Here is an 18,656-nt window from a genome sequence, read left to right as displayed (position 1 = left end):
TGTCAAGCGGCAAGGCCAGCCGAGGGCCAATCAACGAGCGCCTATCGGGGTGGGAAGCGGTGAGGGGGGGCCGGGGGGGCTGCGGCTCCGCGTCAGGGCGTGTGGCTGCCGGGCCGCCCGCGCCCCTGTTCCCGGGGTGAGGCGCCCTGCCCGGCGCCCCTCCGGGGCTCCCATCGCCGAATCCCTGGGTACGGAGGCGCGCTGACACGGCGGCCCCCCCCCACCCCCCCCCCGAGCGCGTGTGTGTCCGTTCGCTTTGCAGGCAGCCATGAGGGGAGGCCGCTGGAGAGGCGAGGAGAAGCGGCGCTGGAGCGCTCGCGGGCACAGGCACCGGCCCCGCGGGCGCAGGCGGCCCGGTCACCGCCCCGAGAGGCAAGTGCGGGGGTGCGGGCCGGGGGGGGGGTGCCAGGCCCCAGCACAGCTGCGGGGCGGTGGCTGTGTGGGAGCGGGGGGCTGCCCTCTGCACATTCAGAGGGTGCTTCTGGTGTGCTTACTTGCGGGGGGTTCTGGAAACTTACCGCACGTTCGCGGCTGCTTGCGGATTTTAAACTGAGATGTGGTCCGTGAGGTAGTCTTTGCAGGTGTGTCTCCTCCCATGAACCCTTCATCAGCAGGCAAACATAGTTCAGTGAGAAGAAAAGCGTTTCACCGTTCCCTGCCATTCATCTCACGCCTCAGTGACTACCGGTGTAAAAGCTATCCTCAAAGGATCTCTCTAAAAGTTTAAAAACATGTTGAGTATTGGGGTGATAACGCCACACGTAGATCAGGAAACTGGGGCAAGTTCTTAGGAATTATCTGTTGCCTCGAGAACTGACGCTTTCAGAAAATGACATTTTAAATTTTAGAACCTATACTTACCAGTATTACACCTATTTTTATGGCTCTCTTTCTTTCCTGTGTGCTTTCATTGGTCTCTTACAGGAGTAAAGCAGGCCAGTCCTTTAATACTACAAGCATTTCTTTTAAAAAGTATTTTCGGGGAAAGATATGCACACACGTATGAGTTGCCCCATTGATTCTAGTTGTGTAAAACGTTAGAAATGCAAATGGTCCCTAATTCATAAATATAGAATAAAGTATTTTACTAACAAGCTTTAAATTGAAGTGCTTGAGTTTGGTGGTTCCCCACCCCCGTAGATCAGTTACGTTCTTTAAAAATTGCAAACTTGTGTGACTGAACAGCAATAGAGCTGGTATTAAAACCAGAATTGCCTTGTTATTTTGATTCAGTAAATTATGACTCGTGAAAAATATTTTGGCCTAATGCTTTTAAGATGACCTGTCTCAAAAAGTGAGAATTGTATGGGCGATTCAGAAAACATCCCAATGGAATTTCACTCCTCATCACTGACTGTGCCTGTTTAAATGGCTTCCAGAAGAAGAAAGCTGCAGTTACCTATTTTACTGTGATATTGATTACAAAGTTTTTCTTTCCTAGAGTTTTCATGAAATTTTTCTTTGGTTTGCATGCTTCTGAAGCTCCTCGGTGAGCTTCCTGTCATGAAGACAATGGCAAAATACTTCTGACCTGACATCATTTTTTTTAATCCATGCCATTTCTTTCACTTTATGCTCTAAAGTATTATCCTACTTTCAAGGGTGTGCTTTTCTTTGAAACAGAGGGTATGGTAACATGCCCAGTACTAATCTTTTGCTGAAGAGTTAACTACACATACAGAAGCAGCAACCACCTCTAATGTTTTAGTAAGTATTTAAGACTTTTGAGATACTGTTATCTCTTGTGTTCTTGAGAGGTTTTTAAGCTGAATGTTTGTACTGTTCCTTTTTCATAGGTTGGCATACAGTGATATACGCAGTGTGCTTATCACAGACCTGCAAAATTGCACTCTATTAGTGTGACTAACAAGCTGCTTTAAAGAGGCTTTGTGGAAAAGATGTGTAGGGCAATTGTGAGCCTGTCTTGAAGGCAGTACTATTTTTTTTTTTTTTTTAGGTCTGAACAGGAGGAACCACAAACCTCAGTGAATGCAGAGCCCAGCAGCAGTGGAAATCCTTCTTCATCCAGTTTAACACAGAACTCCGTAGTACCAGGTAAGAAAATCAGTGTCTGTATGCTGACTTTATTTAAAAAAAAAAATTGGTAGTAGCTGTGTTAATAGTACGGTGTTAAAGGATGGATATAGGCAGTAAAGTTTGTAGAGAAAATTAGTATCTGAAAAGGTGATCTAAAGAGATGTAGTAAGTGAAAATCTGGAGAGCAGGAACGAAACACTTTCAGGCCCGGAAGTCCATCTTTTGTATGAAAACTCGTGTGCTTAGCCAAGCTATTATAAACTGACAATAATAGAATTTTGTTTTTCTCTCCAGAAATGTTGGTTTGGGAAGAATATGAACTTTTTTCTTTCTTACATGTGCTGAAGATGTTATAAAATATCTTTCAATAAAAATAAAAAGACAGTATGTAAAAAAGTAATGTAGATCAAATTAGTCAGTCTTCTAAAAGACACAACTATCCACCACTTTGGAAAAATACAAATTCATTTCTATGCCTTCAGCGTATTTATAATCTGTAAGAAATACTGTCTGGCTGAATCATCTGTGCATTCATTATTAGGGAGTCAACTGGCAAAACCAGACTTGGTGCAGTAGCAATGCTATAAAAGATGATGTTCCGTTTGCATTCTGGTTTTCTGACTCATTAAACATCCCTAGGAAAAGCTAGGCCTGTGGGAACATGCATACCTCCACAGCAGGAGAGTCCTGAAACACCCCTGACTCCACAACCTCTTAGCAACAGACAAAGCCAGAGTGTAAAGTGATCTTTTTTGTATATCACTCTTTTGTGCTTAAGAGTTTGTGAACCTGTTAGGAAATAACGTATATCATTCAAAACATTTATTGCTGCGTAAACAGATTTTGTATACTACATGCAACGTGCTCTTACCAACTAACTTTACATTTTTTTGAGTTGAATAAATCTTGGTCGTTTGTTGCCAAGCTGAAATCTAAGACATACTGACAAGGAGCTGAATTATAAGCAGCAGCAAAAAGAGGTTACTTCAAACGCAGTTTCTAGTAGTAGATAAAGGTTTTAAATAAAAACCCTCAAAGATGTTGGTGTTCACCTCTTCTGAATAAAATCCTTTTTTCCTCTAAGTGGTTGCCAGCTATTCCCGGTCTGCCTATCATGCTTGGGACCAGCTATGAGCAAGAACTTTGAGCCTTGTGAGTCTGACATTTCCATGAAGATGTAGGATGTCAAAGAGTAACAAATAAATTTGGTTATGCATCTGATTTTGCTTATTTTTGCCACCTTTTAAAGAACTGCCAGGATTTTACTATGACCCAGAAAAAAATCGCTATTTTCGCCTACTGCCTGGACATAATAACTGCAACCCACTCACCAAGGAGAGTATTCAGTACAAGGCAATGGAGAGTAAAAGACTGAGACTCTTAGAAGAGGAAGAAAAACAAAACAAGGTACGTTCTGAAATAGATTGCAATTATCCTTTGTGTTCTGTCTCAAGACAGATGATGAGCTAAAATCCTTAGATTTTTTGACTGTGATACAGTCCCATAAGCTGTCTGAAGAAGCAAAAATTTCTTTTTGCTGAGAACTTATATTTCTTGAAGTCTTTTGGTTGTTCCACACAGGAATGAAAGGAAGTCACTAAAACAAAAAAAAAAAAACCTGTAAAGAGACAGGAACTCTCAGAGTAACAAATTGTCCAACAATTACAGTTGAGTCAGGACATTGGATGCCAGGTTTCAGATCCCTGCTGTGAATTGGCAAAGTGGGATCTCAATTGTAGGCTTTCTGTGTGTTTAATAAATATTTAGACTGTGTGCCTAGACCCTGAGGAAATAATACTAACAATGTTTTGTGGAAACAGTGTTGTAACGAAGAATTTTCTTTGTACAGGTAACATCAAGTTTGGTCTTATCTTTATGCTTTCAAGTTTGTCTGGAAAGCCTGTATACTTTTCATCATAAAGTGCTGCAGCAGAGTTGATAGCAATACTACACGTCTGAACCCTGGGTAAAATACCTAGCAAGGGTGGCTTTAATTGCCTGAAAGCCAAGTCTTATAACTTGGCAAATCAGCGTCTGAAGCTCAGCTTAAATATGCTTTTGTTTGGGAGAGGAGTGTAGTATTTTTCTCCTTAGGTAATCAAGTTCTTTCTTCAAGAAGCAATTCAGCTCTTCCATCTTCATTATGAAAGTGCTGTTGTTTGGTGGAAGGATGGTGGTGGTGGAGGGTTTCTCTTAAGCTGTTTCCATGAGAGGCTTAGTTTTCATAGATCCTATACAGCTGCTGGCCATGTAGTTGCTAATGGGAACAGTGAATATACATTTCTTCTCAAAATCTGGTTATAGAATCAGACATCCGAATCTGCCTCCTAAATATGAATGTTCTGACTCTTCAGTACTTTGACAGAGCATTATCAAAAAGATTTCTTAATCCCTAACTCTGCAAAGTTCTCTATCCTTTGCTCTCCCTAGTATTTATAAAGTGTTCACCTAAAATTTTAAAAAGTGATGAATGGAAAAGAAACTTAGTGCAGCAGTAAGACTGCATGTTAATAGCAGTCTTGTGGTGATAGAGCTTTGCTATGTAATAAGATTTAAGGTGTTAGAGTAAAAACACAGGGTGACTTCACACTTCAAGCTAGTACTGTTGATTGTGTCAAGCAAAAATAAGAGGGGTGTTTTTTTTCCCAGTTTTTGTATTTATAGAGGTACCTGGAATTCACAAGAGTAGATTCACAAGAATACTTCTTTCTTGTGTACTTACTGTGGTAGACCAGGGAAATGTTGCTGAAATGCATTTTTATAGACTTGAAAATATTATTATACATAAGCTAGAGAAAGAAGTTACCCAAATATCAAACACCAATGGCCACGGTTGAATCATAAACAAGAAAATAACTGAGAACACTTTCATTTTATTCTCTTCTAGAAAACAACAAGGGCTGGACTAAATTCATCCATCCTGTTACAGAAAAGGCAGCTAGGTTTGCTCAGCTCCACAAGCTATTGCAGGTACAATAATGTGAATTGTCTTCTCTTTGCAATATCAAATCCTGCTACTTGTACAACCATTGCTGTCAGTTTGGTTTTTTTTCATTCCTCACTCTTCCACTTAGGACAGAGTAACATATTATTTATAATAACAAAAAAGTTATATTCTTTTATAATCAAATCTCTAAAGTGGTGAGAATTCAGATGAGGAAGATATTTCCCAATCTCAGAAAACTGGAGTTTAAACCTTCACATTTTTTTTCAATACATGCTGTTTTGACACATTGTGCTGTATGAATACAGTTCAGCTTTTCTTTGGATTAGTGCTCTTCAGTTGATGTGGACGTTTTCCCCACCATTAGAATCTCTGTGCTCAAGTTCAATAACAGTGTAGAAAGCAAGTTAGTGGCTTGCTATGTTGTTGTTCCTGCTACTTGAGATGTGCTGGGGTTCAAAATGATGGGATGAAATTCAATGAACGGGTTATGTAAGTGAAATTGTAGCATGCTAGTTTTCAGGCATTTTATCTTCTGCGACTGAGAAGCAGTTCTGACTATCTTATCAACAATTCTTAAACCTAGGCTTACCTGAATTCCTTCTCTCTTCCCGCCCTGCCTGCTTTTACAGGATGGTCCATGAACTAAAAGTGAACTGCATGCAGAGGAGGAAGATAGAAATTCACAGTCCAGATTCCTCGGTTGCTGGAACCAACAATTTTAAAATAATTGTGGTATGTTATGACAACTGTTAAACCTTTCACATAAAGAAAATCTGTCTTCAGTGAAAATTGAGGATTTTGAAATCAAATCCTATAGGTCAAATTTTGCTTTCAAAGGTGCATTATTCCTGTTGTATCAGTTCTCGAAATCTGAGCTCAGTAGTTTTTAAACAGGTAGGAAGAGGCTGTCCTTCCTTAGAGAGGAAAATGATGAAAAGGTTGGATATGTAATTGATTTGGGGAGCTGATCAATATGTCCTGTTGGAAATAAACAGGAATTGAGTGGACAATCAGTATGGTCTTTTTTTGAAGGGGAAGAAGAAGAAAACTGAAGAGAAGAACTTGGGGAATAGCGAAGTCTGTAGTGTAGGGAGTCCATGTAAGTGACTGTAATGATTTTACATCTCATACTCTGAAGGCAGTTTCTACTGGTTTTGGTGACGTGTTTGTGCAGGAAAGGTCTCTGGAGCAAACAACATAGTTCCTGTAGGAAGCTCTTGAGGACCAGCTCCTAGCCTTATAAACAGAGCACTGCATAGGTAGCTGGAGCTACAGGGTTGGAAACTTAGTGTTATAAAAGAAAAGTTGAAATATAGCAGCATCCCTTTTGCTGTGATGTGATCCAGAAGGAGGAAAGTCTCTTACACTTAAGCAGCATAGAATTCCACATTCACTTTTGATAAGATTTAATTACTAGTTTTTTCTTTGAGTACTCTACTGATACCAGTCTGTGCTTAATAATAACAACCAGAGGAAGTATCTGATGTAATGGGAAAGAATATTTATTATTGTTTAAGGACTGAATAAATTTCTTTTTTAATGATGTTTTTTTCTATATCTGCATTAAAAAAGGTGTTGACCACTGTTTTAAGGATGAATGGAAAGTTAATAGTGTTAACGTGACCAATTAATGTTTCTCCATTTTAGACCTAATGCAGCTGCCTCAAGCCATTTTTTCCAGCAAGTTTCCACTAAGTGCAACGATGCTTTTATTTTACAGGCAGATGTCGCTTGTGAGCGGATATTTACCGTGAATGACGTAGAGCACGGAGGATGTAAATACGGAATCATCAACCTCAGTGGTTTGGGGAAGGAGTCTCTCACTGTAGAGATGTATGACAACCTCTACTTCACGAACCGCAAAGTACTGTGTTCTGTTCCTGCTTCCTTCAATTGCTGCATTCTCAAAATGCTGTTGCTTGCTAGGCACGTGGGGAAGTGCATGAGGGGAAGGGGCTAGTAGGAGAGAAAGGAAGAATCTAGCAGTAAACTTGTCTCGGACAGTCCTGAGGACCAGCATTATTTATCAGGAATGCTATGCTGCCATCAGAACGGAAGACCATGTAGAAGTATCACTTTCCAAGGATAGCGCTTCAGGGTTTCGCTCAGCCGTAGCTGAAAAAACTATGTTGAGAAAGTAAGATTTGTAAGCTTCTTTCTTTAAAATAATTTTGGGAACATGTGTTTATCTGTATACATGAAGGATATTTAAAACAGACTTCTGTAATCTCTTCATGCTCAGATTCTGTTAAGGATGATTCCTTAAATAATAGGATGTGCTTGGTGCCTTAGTCCGTATTTGGACAGACTTCTCAATGCTGCCCTCTCTTCTGTACACCTAAGAGGAGAATAGGGATAAACTGTACTTGTGCTGCTACCACGCTATTGCATGAGCTAAGGAAGTGTGCCCAGTGTGTAGTTTCATGTCATCTTTGCATGGAAATGCCCTTTCATGAATTGAGTAAGAGGTCTACACAAACAGTATGTCTTCTTGTGTCTGAAGGTGAATTCTGTGTGCTGGGCATCACTGACTCATCCAGACTCCCATGTTTTATATCCTTTTAAAAAAGCAAAATGTCAGTGCTGCTTTGACTATTCTGCATCATGCTGCACAGAACATAAAATTTTCAAAAGACATCTCATGTAGTTGCCCCAAACATGTTCTTTTCTAGAAGACAGGGAAAGTTGTAGAAAATAAATAAAATTGGAAGTTGTTGGGGCTAGTGAGACAGATGTATGGAGTTTTGTTCCAGTGTAATAAAAGGCAAAATTAGGCACTTTTCCTGCCCTGGAGACTTCCCACCTCATTAGTAGTGCAGATGCTGTATGCAAGATGGTATAAGGATTAGAAATTGGCTGGGGCAACAACAAAAGAGAGTTAAGGCAACTAACTTTCTTTTTTAAAAAGTGGAGCTCTTTGAAAGGGTGTTGTTTGGTTTCTGTTGTAAACCATCGCCATGTTGACTGGAGGGGAGAGGAGAAGAGCAGCAATTCGTTCAAAGTGACAGAGCTCAGTGCCAGAGCATGTCCTGCAGCTTTATCTCAAAAGAAAAGGAAAGTTGATGTGTAGTAAAGGAAGAAGAAATGGACAACGCAGAGTCACAAAAGAGAGGAACAAAATGGAATTTTAAAGTGGGAGATGGCAAGCAATGGAAGGTCTATGGAAGTGGCATTAAAAGTGGCTATTAAAAGAGGAAGGGATACTGATAGGTATGTAATAGCTCATGGGAAAAGCAATGCAATTCAGAACTGATCCAGAAGGTGGCAGGAATTCATCAGTCTTGCTTAGAGATGGTTAGGAGTTGGGGATTAGTTAGGTTATTCAATGTTTTTTCCTATCCATGACATAGATTTACCACACTAAACTTGAAAAGCAGTTTCAAAACCTATTTATACCCACTATAATTTTTAGGAATTATTTTAATGCAGTCTAAATTGACCCTTGCCTCCCCAGTGCATGTAACCCTTTCTCCAGCTCATCTCCATCAAAACAATTCTATATTAATGCTGTGTCATCGGCATATATGGTCTATATACATATACACAATTGTGTTCTTTCTAGCTCATCCTATGAAAGAAGGGAAGTGTCAAGACTTAATTATGAAGCGTAAGGCACAACAAAGTTCTTGGAAGACATTACTGAACAGAAAGCGTTATGAACTACAACTGTGTCAGATCATCTTACTTTTCCCAGCTATAAATATTAGGCAGCCTGTTCCATTCTAGGAAAAAATCTTTGTTTTCCTTAACTCACTCCAGCAAGCTGTGTCTCATGGGAATTGCAGAAACTCCAGGCTGTGCCAGTTTGCTTCCAGCATCATTGTTCAGCAGCACTAACCCAGGTAGGATGGTTTTTTTTCCAATTTTGGATAGTAGTTTACGGTAGTGCAAAGAGTACAAGGGAAAGATGTCCACATTTCAGTAGTTGGTGGGCCTGTTGTATTCTTGTACAAAAAAAAAAATAAATCTAGAAAGTCCTGAGCAGTATAAGAAATGAACAGATGAAAGAACTTACCTTAAGAACTAATTAGCAAGCAGTACTCAAAGCACTAGTTTATTTTTAGCTTCCGCTGATGTTGCGCTTTGGCAGGAGAACGCCCTGCTTGTAAAGTAAACATTTGAGGTTATTCATATGAGTAGCTTGGCCTTTTAAGTAACGTGCAGAAGCTGCACACAAGAAGTACTTAAATGTCCTTATAGACTCCCTAGAATCATTGCAGGATACTTTATCACAGTAGCTACTCCCTATGCTCAGTGGATTAATCATAGGTGGAAAGCTGGTAAATGTCTCAGCTCATGGCTCCTTGTACTAGACATCGTGCTTAGTTTTGTGTAAGCATGATTGATTTAGAAAATCCTTTATCATAAATCTGATGGCTGTAGCTGTATTGTTTATATTTTTTCTGTGTTCTTGGAGACAGCAGCCATGCTGGTACCTTCAAAACAAAAGTAAAGCCTACCCCATCTGCAGCATGGTTTTAGACATGTCACCTGTGTTGCCTGACATCTGTGTGATTGTGGCAGACATGCCATAAAGTAAGTGAAAACTGTGCACTTAAAGTACATGCGTTGTTAGGCCTTGTGCAGGAGCTACATGAGTAAGACTCAAACCTAGAGTGCTGTTTCTTCACTAAAAACTGTTTTAAAAACACAGGCCAGGAGAAGCAGGGAAGAGACAGTACTAATTTAATCTAAGTTCTTTTTTTTTTCCCCTCCCTACTTTTTTTTTTTAATTCTTCCATCTTCACTGTTTATAGAACTTCTAAGTTAGGCTTTGGCTGAACTACAGCTTCTAAAGAAAATGTTCCGTGTTTCCAGCCCACTTGTCTTTAAAAAATGGCTTACTTAGTGCTGTAAGGCAAGTGTTACTTTCTTCTTCTCTGATCTTTACTATCATGGTCAGCCCTCTGACTAATGAATAAATTTCACAGTCGTGTATATGTATAGACTGTAAGTCTTCAGCTTACAACGGTGAAGTCCCGTTTTTGTTTCATGTCTCTTGAGTAGCACAGGAATATTAACTGGGTATCATTGTCTCTGCTTCTAATTACAATGTTCAAAGAAGCATGGAAGTCCAGAGAATCTTCCTGAGTTATCATCCTGTCCTTACATTTTATGGATGCTTCATGTGGTGTTTATTTCTCTTAGGAGATCGACCTGGAATGCTGTGCAGCTTCAAGATATCTACTGCCTGGTCCTGTGCTTGGTGCCTGAATCCACAAGCAGACAACTGCTTCAGCACAGGTGATCTGCAAGGCTAGCGACCACTTTTGTCTCAGCAGGAAAGACTTCTTGCATTAATCTCCCTCCTGCAGTTCAAATTACAACTAAACGAACATAATCTGTCTCCCTTAGGCCTGACACGACGAGTTCTCGTGACCAATGTAGTGACAGGGCATCGACAGACATTTGGAACCAGTAGCGATGTCTTGGCACAACAGTTTGCCACACAGGTAGAAAGAACCATACACGCTTTTTTTTTTTTTTTTTCAGAGCATTGTCATTAGTGGGTACTGTCTGTTGATCGGGCTCATCATGTTGTGGATAAGGTTATGATGGCAGCAGTTATTGTTCGATAGCTGTTCTGTAACAGAGTTGATGTGGTCTGATGCTGGCACACAGTGGAATAGCAATGAAAAAATTAACCGATTTCAAAATCTGTGGTGTTGGGGGTATTTTTGTTAAATATTCGGATGTAAAAGGGAAATGATGGAAGTACAAAGAGCACAGTAATAATGCATTGTAGGTTGTTTTGTTTTTTTCAAAATGACCTAATTTCATTAACACTTTATGTATTGTCTCCATCGAGAAGAAAACAATTAGAATTTTATAGCTGACTTGTTCACAAAGATGTAGTGAGAGGGGTCAAATCAGAACATGAGAATTCCAGTTCCCATTCTGCTGTTATGTTAGACTAAGTTCCTGCTAACCTAGATGAACCTTTACAACTGAGGTAAATAATAAAATAAAATATATATATATAATATTTTTTAATTTTTATATATTTTATATATATTTATTTATATATATAAATAAAAAATAAACTGAGGTTTGAATGGAACTAATGAGTTGGCTCAAAAATGTTGCACTGTGTAATAAAAATTCTGGTTCCTAATGCTTGTGCTAATAAAATAGTTGGACAACTACACCAGTGAACTCAAAAGCTTGACGTAGGTACTTTCTCTGTAAGTTATAAGGTCCTTTCATATGCTACGCAGTACCCCTCTTTTGGATTCTTCCAGACCCCGATGCTGTACAATGGCTGCCGTTCAGGTGAGATTTTCAGCATTGATGTGCGTCAACGCAACCGCAAGGGCCAGAGCTGGAAAGCAATCCGCCTCTTCCATGACTCAGCAGTTACATCTATTCGGCTTCTTGAGGCTGAACACTACCTGATGGCAGCAGATATGGCTGGGAAGGTACAGTTCTGCTGCTGTGGGATAGACAGTTAGTTCCTTTCAGTATCTGGGCAATGACGCACTTACTCCGGACCTGAGGGTGGATGGCTATTCTTTGGAGAGTGGTATGGAACTGGGTGGTAGTTCCCCACAGGGGCTGTCTTTGCTCGTCAGTACTAGATCCACTTATTTACCAACCAGCAAGTGATCTCTGCTTTGTTAACGTATCCTCGTGTGAAAAATTACTTCAACTTTCAGATAAAACTCTGGGACCTGAGAACAGTAAAGTGTGTGAAACAGTACCAAGGTCATCACAATGAATATGCTATTCTCCCTTTGCATGTAAATGAGGAGGAAGGACTTCTTACAGCAGGTGGGTTGACTTTTTCTCTTCTACTTGTAAGTGCAGTGATTTTCTTATGCTTGAAGAGTGTTTCTTAGCTGCAGCTGTTGCAAGCTGTAAAGCTGTTAATTCTTCAAAATTCAGCAGAACTTTTGTAGGTGATTACAGTACATCTAAAGCAAAAACTAAAATATTACAGATGCGCACCTACTGTAATCACTCCTGCATAGCTCTCAAGTGCTTTATCCACTATGTTCAGGAAGTCCCATTATCCTTTCCACAGTGCGGCCCAAGAGTAGAGCAGAACATACTGGATTTTGAAGGTCAGGGAAGCAATGTGTTAACAGGAGACTTGAAGTAATATCCCTATATAGAGACTAAAGACCATGTATAGGCTTCTTTGATGCTACAGGTCGTAGTGTGGTGATGGACTGAAGTGCTGGCACATATGCAGAACTCCCTGTAAATTTTCTGTCACTCAGGGTTATTTTGAATACTCTTGGCTACATTTTGAGATTTTTTTTTTCCAAAAAGGAAAGGTAACAGTAAATGAAGCAAAATTCCTAAATCCTCATAATATAGCTAGACTTGAAGTCACTGTACACGTAGTGTCTGCTGTTCCTGGGTTTTTCAATAAGTGATGGAATAATGAGAATAATTCTTCTTAATTTGACAAGCTGGGTTTTTATCCGCTTTTTTTGCCTAATAATGAGGAAAGCATTCTAAATACTGATTTATTATACCTCTTATTACCTAATAAGAAATGCGTATTCTTGCCACTTTTGCAGTATTCAGTGTTGTTTTGTATCCTGTTTTGTAAAGTATTGATAAGCACTTCGCCTGCAGGATGTATAGAAATGGTTACGCTTTCTCTGTAGACCACCTTCTGCTTCTTTGATGATAGTCTTGCAGAGCCATGTAAAGTACTTCTTGTGTGATGTTGACTACTGGTGTCCTTCCTTTCCAGTTGGTCAGGATTGCTACACCAGAATTTGGAACCTCCAAGATGCCCGTCTGCTTAGAACCATCCCTTCTCCCCACCCAGCCTCCAAAGATGCTATTCCCAGTGTGGTGTTTTCTTCAAGACTTGGGGGTAGACGAGGAGTCCCTGGCTTGCTCATGGCTGTCAAACAGGATCTCTACCACTTCTCCTATAACTGACACAATTGATACTCTTTTCAGACCTAGTCTACAAAGCTGCCAGCCTATACGTGAATTCAGAATATTTACGCTGATCACCAGGGACATGGTTTAGTGGGTAACAGTGGTAGTAGGGTGATGGTTGGACTAGATCATCTTGAGGGTCTTTTCCAACCTTAATGATTCTATGTCACTGAGTCACTATGTGCTGCTGTGAAATTCAGAACCTCCACTAGGTTTGGCAAATCTTGCTGTATATATCTCAGACATTTTGTAAATAAAAGCTGACTGCTGATTAATCTCTTGTTCTGCATCTGTACTGTTCTCTCAAACCCTTGTGGGCTTAGGGCCCATTGGCTGCTAAAAGGGGGCCAGAAAGGCATCAAGCAGCAGAAACGTCTTCCAGCAGAAACAGGGGACAGAAGACCTGCCCTCCAGGCACAGACTGGGGATAGTGGTAACCATAAGTATGCTGAAGAGCACCTGTATTGACATAGCCCAAAGGCAGTGATGGATGTTGTGCAACAGCAGGCAAAGCAAGCCTGTCCCTGCCCTCAGAGAAATCTTCACTGCCATTCTCTGGGGTGTGGCATGAGCCTTCTAGGCATGCATCAAGGTTGTGGTGCTGCAGCTAACTCATTCCTCTGCATCCCTGCTCAGCCTGAGCTCACTAAGAAGCACACTTTATGAGTGGGTCTCTCTTGGCTTCCTCCAGAAAGGAACTGTGTTGAAGCACCTGATGTGCTCTGCAGTGCAAGTCTAATACAGGAAGGTTCCCTTTCAAGAGTGAGCTGCAAACCTGGACATCCTGTAGTTTTATGTTTTGGGTTTTGTTTTCTTTGGGGGGGGGGCATGTTTCCAATACCCTGCCCTCCCCTACCCTTTTCTTCCATTTTTTCAAGTGAATTTGAGTAAGAGGGAATTACTGAGAAGTACCAAAGGGTCCTGCAGGGCTCCACCCTCATTTTTCCTGTCTTTTCCACAACCTTCAGGCCTAAGCAATACACTACTCTGGGAAACTATTTCTTCTCAGCAGCTCCTTTTGCTCACCACACTTCGTTTTTGTGTGGTTATCTCCTTCCCTTTCTTTATATTTTTTACCTATTAATCAATACAGAAGACAAAATTATAGCAGGAAAACTCTCCTTGTGGGAACAGTGTAACATCTTTTCATGTAAAATATATTCATGCTGTGATAACTGTTGCAAGGGTAGTTAAGATACATCCCAGCAACTACCCAACACAGTTTCTTCCCTGAGTATACATTCAACCAAATCTTTCCTTTAACCCATTAACAACCAACTCCCCTTTCATTGGAAGGGAATTGAGCCGCAAATTCCTTGCAGTTACAGCTCCCCTGATACATCTAGCTTTAGCATTTCTCCGCAGAGCCTTTTTTAACCCTCTCACAAGGCAGAGCAGAAGCTGCTCACAGCATATTCTGTGCTGCCACTTCTTTCTACAGAACTTGTTTATAAGGCTGAGAGGCCCCTGTTCTTAGTGGAGGGTTTGCAGTCTTACAGTCTTGCAGGCTCTTCCCATTTGCTTTACTACCCCTGGACAATCAAGAAATCAGCTTGGTTAGCATGGTCACTGATTCCTGACTTGCCTTTCTTTTTAATTTAGGAAAATACCCTGTAATTTGTCTTATGTTCACTTGGGCCATTTTCTGTTGCACACACAATGATTAGTATCTACAGCACCAGTTGCAGAAGAGTTTGCATTGGCTTACTTGATGCGTGCTGCAACTAAGCATCTGTTCACAAAACAAACCTAACTCACCCATCCCACCACAAACTCCAGATGTTACATCAGATAATCAACTCAGCGCTGGACAGGAACATACTTTATATCGATATTCTCACTAGCAAACATATGATTCAAATGCTTACAGGTAACAAAACACATCACGAACTCCCTTTATTAAAAATGAATTCCAGAATGTCAAGTTAGCATTTAAACTTTCTCTGATACTCTTAACCACAGTAGTGCATGTTCTGTGAGAACAAGACCCTGCAACAATTGTGCCAAGTTCCTGTGGGAAACGCAAGCTAGGAATTGTGGCAGAAAGGCATCTTACATAACTAAAGACAGTTTATTTTCTCTGCTCCTTTTTAGCCAAAGCTCACAAAACAAAAGGATACTCATTTGCTTTCTGTTGTTTCCAGGAGCCAAACACACACGTCCTTGCAAACCCATTTACCCAACTAATGCTTTTGCAGCCAATGCTTCTAATTAAGCCTGCAAGAGCAGTATGAAAGGAGAGGGGGAGCAGGGTAAAAAAGGTAATTTGGCTTCAGTAACAAACAGCAAGCAGTATGCAGGCAGTAGTTGACAAATCAACCATTTCTTTATGCAGCAGTAGCTAGGACCCCAAGGTAGCTTAAAAAAAAAAAAAAAAAAAAAAAAAGGAACTGCACGCTTTCTTCTCTTGCTCCAGTATCAAAATACCCTATTTCTTTGCCTCAGCTTCTCAGCAAGCACTGAATCTAGCAGAAAACTTTAGAAAGGCCAAATCTGCACTCCAAGCTAGGCTGCAGCATCCTTCACCCAGCAGGCACAATTTGGTCCTTCTTACCCACTGGAGCAAGGCTCAGAGTGGACAGCCAGGCTCTCCTTACTGACCACACCTTGCTGACAGGCTACAGAGAAAAAATTTCAGGGCTGTGGAAGAACACTAAGCACCTTTGTGATTTCCCCATTAATGTCACTGGAGACGTGCTGCACCTTTTCTCTAGAAAGCTTGCCCAAAACAGCTGCTGAAGAACGCTCATGTCCTGAACTAGTTACTATTTCTTCATACACCCCAGTTATTTGGGTTTACCCAAACACTGGGTTGTTTACTGTACATGCAGATCAAGAGCTAAGCAACAGGCACAATGAGGTTCCAGCAGGCTCCTACAGCCTAGGAAATCAAGGTCATTCTGAGCTCGTAACCTCCCTCAAGCCAAAGTACAGATCATTATTGACTCTTTCCCACAGTCGAGCAAACCTTCTAGTTTCCATCTGTTGTGTACAGCACTTTACTGCTGTCCTTCTCTGTTGGGAAGGAGGCTATTATGTTACTCCTCTCCAGTTAAAGCAGGATGGGACCCAGCTGCTGGATGAAAGAGCAGCAGCATTTTCCTTGCTCCCTGCCCCCAGGGAGACAGAACAGTGGTTTTGCTCTAGTGGGAGTCCTCCAGGATGTAAGAGAGGAGAGAGGAACTGGACTGCTTTCCTGCGCTAAGAGCAGAAGCATGACATTGGAGAATCCCAGAAACAGCCTGCCACACCATTCTTCCCTGCTCCATTGCAAGAAAGGCCCACAAGTATTTTAATAAATGATAAAAACTTGCAAATTGCCAGTCCCTCTCATCACCACGGGTATTTCAGAAGCCAGTGTCTCAGCCTTGTCATTGTTCCTATTGTCATCTCTCTGCACCCTTTAAAAAGACTTTTCTAAAATGACAGCTTGTAGGTCATGCATGGTGCTTAGACATAAACCTATACAAGTTTAAGTTTCCAGCTGTTAAAGTGTCTAAAGCAGGGAGGGGATTCACTTTCATTCTTCTGTGGTGGTGGTGGTGAAGGATTGTCCTCCTGTTACCCTTGATTTACTGCAATATATGGCTTCTTGGCTATTCCTCCTTTACCAGCCTGATGAATACTGAACTTAAGACATCAAAAAAAGCAAATCAGTCACAATTTCACTCTGGCATTTTTACATTCTGAGCTTAGCTGTGACCTATTCTAACAATACCATGAAATTAAGTATTTTGTTGCAAGAAGGTGTGATTTTAAACTGGAATGGTACATAATCTCTAGATGTCCCCTTATAGCAGCAGCTTTCAGAAAAGTTGTCATTTGGCAGTAAACGGTTCAGACTGGATCCCCAACACTTGAGCTGCAGGTGACTGCCTGCACATACTGCCTTACACGTGAGTATCTCCATGAGGTGGATCGAGCAGTCCATAGCAACCCAATGAACTTTCTAGACAGCGATTTCTGGGGAGAGTAGCTGGAGGTTGAAAGATAGTTGTCCAGAGAGCTTAAAGCATCTTAAAAACTGGCTTCACTTTTCAAAAATGGAAGCAAAGGCACAAAGCAGATAAACGACTTTAAGTAAGGCCTGAAAATATAATCAAGATCATCTGCCGTTTCTTGTTCAAACAACTGCTTTTGTATCTGCAGTTCTATTAATACCACTGTAGCTGTGAAGCGTTCTGATGCTTTCTTGACAAGTCATCTGTACCTTATCATACATACACCACTGCTTCTCCCCAGTTCTGCTGTAAAAGTGCCTTTTAAGCAGAACCAGAAAGATTTAGCCTGTATGTCAAAATGTCAGAAGTCAGTTTCAAACTCTGAACATTCTTGTATTAGAATTTCTATAATACTGCAGTTGAGGCATTCCCTATGTGAGGATTTGCATATACATACACGTGTGCATATATATGTGCATACACACACACCCTTTTATCCATATTGCTACACAATATAAGTGAAGTTAAAAAGCTGAATGCATTTTAATTTTGCCTTTCAATAATGGACTAGTTGTCATTCTGATACTACAGTGGCTTTCTTATTGTCATACCATACTGATCATTTTCAAAGCCCCCGTAGTAAGTTTTATTTATTTTGGCATTGTCTTGATTTCATGGTTGCTGTGCCAGCACTATGAACAAAAATGTTCTATGACATACTACTATGTGCTGTTCCCACAGAATATACGTGTTGACATTGCTTTACCAAGAAAAAGTGCTCAGCTGAAGCAGCAGGGAACAAAAAACAGACAGCTCTATCGCTTGTCCAAATCACTCTCTGTTCTCAAATTACTGGCAAAGATGTATCTGTTAGTGCCAACTTCTATTACAGCCATCAGCGGCAAATTAAATGCAAGGACAAAGCCACAATATGTGGCGCTACAGTGACTGAAAACAGCAGTCGACAACAAAACATGAAAACAAGAGGCTGCAAAATCTAAGTGAGACTGTAGTACTGAAACCTGCTTATGGCTGGCTCTGCTGGAAGGCAAAGGGACAAAAAAAAAAAAAAAAAGAGCACAGTCTGTACGAGCAGGTGGGAAGCCAGACTTCTGCAATGCTAAAGCCCAGGTTCCCCAAAGCAATGAGGGAACCAGTGAATTTCTCAGCAGAGTCACAGCAGACAGGCATCTTGCATATGTGCCAGGCATCTTGCATACATGCCAGGCAGATGTAACACGATGAGGTTTTATTTCAACAAAACCCCTTGTTGACATCAAAAGCTAGTGATGTTGTCGTGTTTTCCAGAACATGAGCAAAGGTCTAACCGAGAAGTGACACAAAGGGGAGCATACGTGATAGATACACTGGCAAACTTCTGCAAGTACAACTTCACCTGTGAGGAACTGGGCAGGAGAACAAATAAGCAGGAAAACCAACAGAAGGTAAATATTTAGAGGGGAAAAAAAAAAGGTGAAAGACAAAGGCAGTTTCCCTTGTGCAAACCCTTGGCAATAGCTACATGTTACAGCTCTGCCGTTCAACCATCTGTTTCCCTAGCTGCAAATGTCAGGTGTACCTGGTGTGCATTTAAGTCAAGTTTGGCCCAAAGGTTTTGGGTAGAGAGGAACTGAAATGTGCACATCTATATGAAGCTCGTATATGTCTGCTTCAGAGGAGAAGAAAACACACACCACCTGTTTGAAGGGGAATCTTTCTGCCAAATTGCCATAGGCACCCATAATGGGAACAAATCCATCAGAGCAGTCATATCAGACACTTCTTCCTCTACAAATCTAGATTTATTTTGCAGTGTTTAGGAATTA

The 18,656-nt window shown here is 40.9% G+C and overlaps 1 protein-coding gene across 2 annotated transcripts; it reads left to right on the top strand.

Annotated features, from left to right (window-relative positions):
• Nucleotides 1-53: 53 nt before the first annotated feature.
• On the top strand, nucleotides 54-13,164 carry DCAF4 (DDB1 and CUL4 associated factor 4). 2 transcript variants are annotated; one of them, XM_040558490.1, is made up of 14 exons: nucleotides 54-136; nucleotides 263-372; nucleotides 1,958-2,055; nucleotides 3,287-3,444; nucleotides 4,925-5,007; nucleotides 5,614-5,716; nucleotides 6,705-6,848; nucleotides 7,488-7,537; nucleotides 8,747-8,826; nucleotides 10,133-10,228; nucleotides 10,340-10,437; nucleotides 11,227-11,403; nucleotides 11,641-11,755; nucleotides 12,693-13,164. In XM_040558490.1, exons 2-14 carry the CDS (start codon nucleotides 269-271, stop codon nucleotides 12,884-12,886), a joined length of 1,500 nt encoding a protein of 499 aa, XP_040414424.1. In that variant the 5' UTR covers nucleotides 54-136; nucleotides 263-268; the 3' UTR covers nucleotides 12,887-13,164. The 2 variants fall into 2 exon arrangements, with proteins under 2 accessions (XP_040414424.1, XP_040414425.1); XM_040558491.1 differs by lacking the exons at nucleotides 54-136; nucleotides 263-372 and adding an exon at nucleotides 3,122-3,189 and having other exon boundaries at nucleotides 1,956-2,055.
• Nucleotides 13,165-18,656: the final 5,492 nt, after the last annotated feature.

This window comes from Cygnus olor, chromosome 5, assembly GCF_009769625.2.
Source record: "Cygnus olor isolate bCygOlo1 chromosome 5, bCygOlo1.pri.v2, whole genome shotgun sequence".
Lineage (NCBI taxonomy): Eukaryota > Metazoa > Chordata > Aves > Anseriformes > Anatidae > Cygnus > Cygnus olor.
The sequence above is the reverse complement of the archived record's forward strand: the minus strand, read 5'-3'. Positions and strand labels throughout refer to the sequence as shown.

What these genes read in the sequence shown, in the direction of transcription:
- DCAF4 (XM_040558490.1), top strand. Translation starts at nt 269, where the DNA reads ATGAGGGGAGGCCGCTGGAGAGGCGAGGAGAAGCGGCGCTGGAGCGCT. An exon ending in ACAGAACTCCGTAGTACCAG is followed by an intron (nt 2,056 to 3,286) that starts GTAAGAAAATCA and finishes CACCTTTTAAAG; the next exon opens with AACTGCCAGGATTTTACTAT. An exon ending in ACAATTTTAAAATAATTGTG is followed by an intron (nt 5,717 to 6,704) that starts GTATGTTATGAC and finishes TTTATTTTACAG; the next exon opens with GCAGATGTCGCTTGTGAGCG.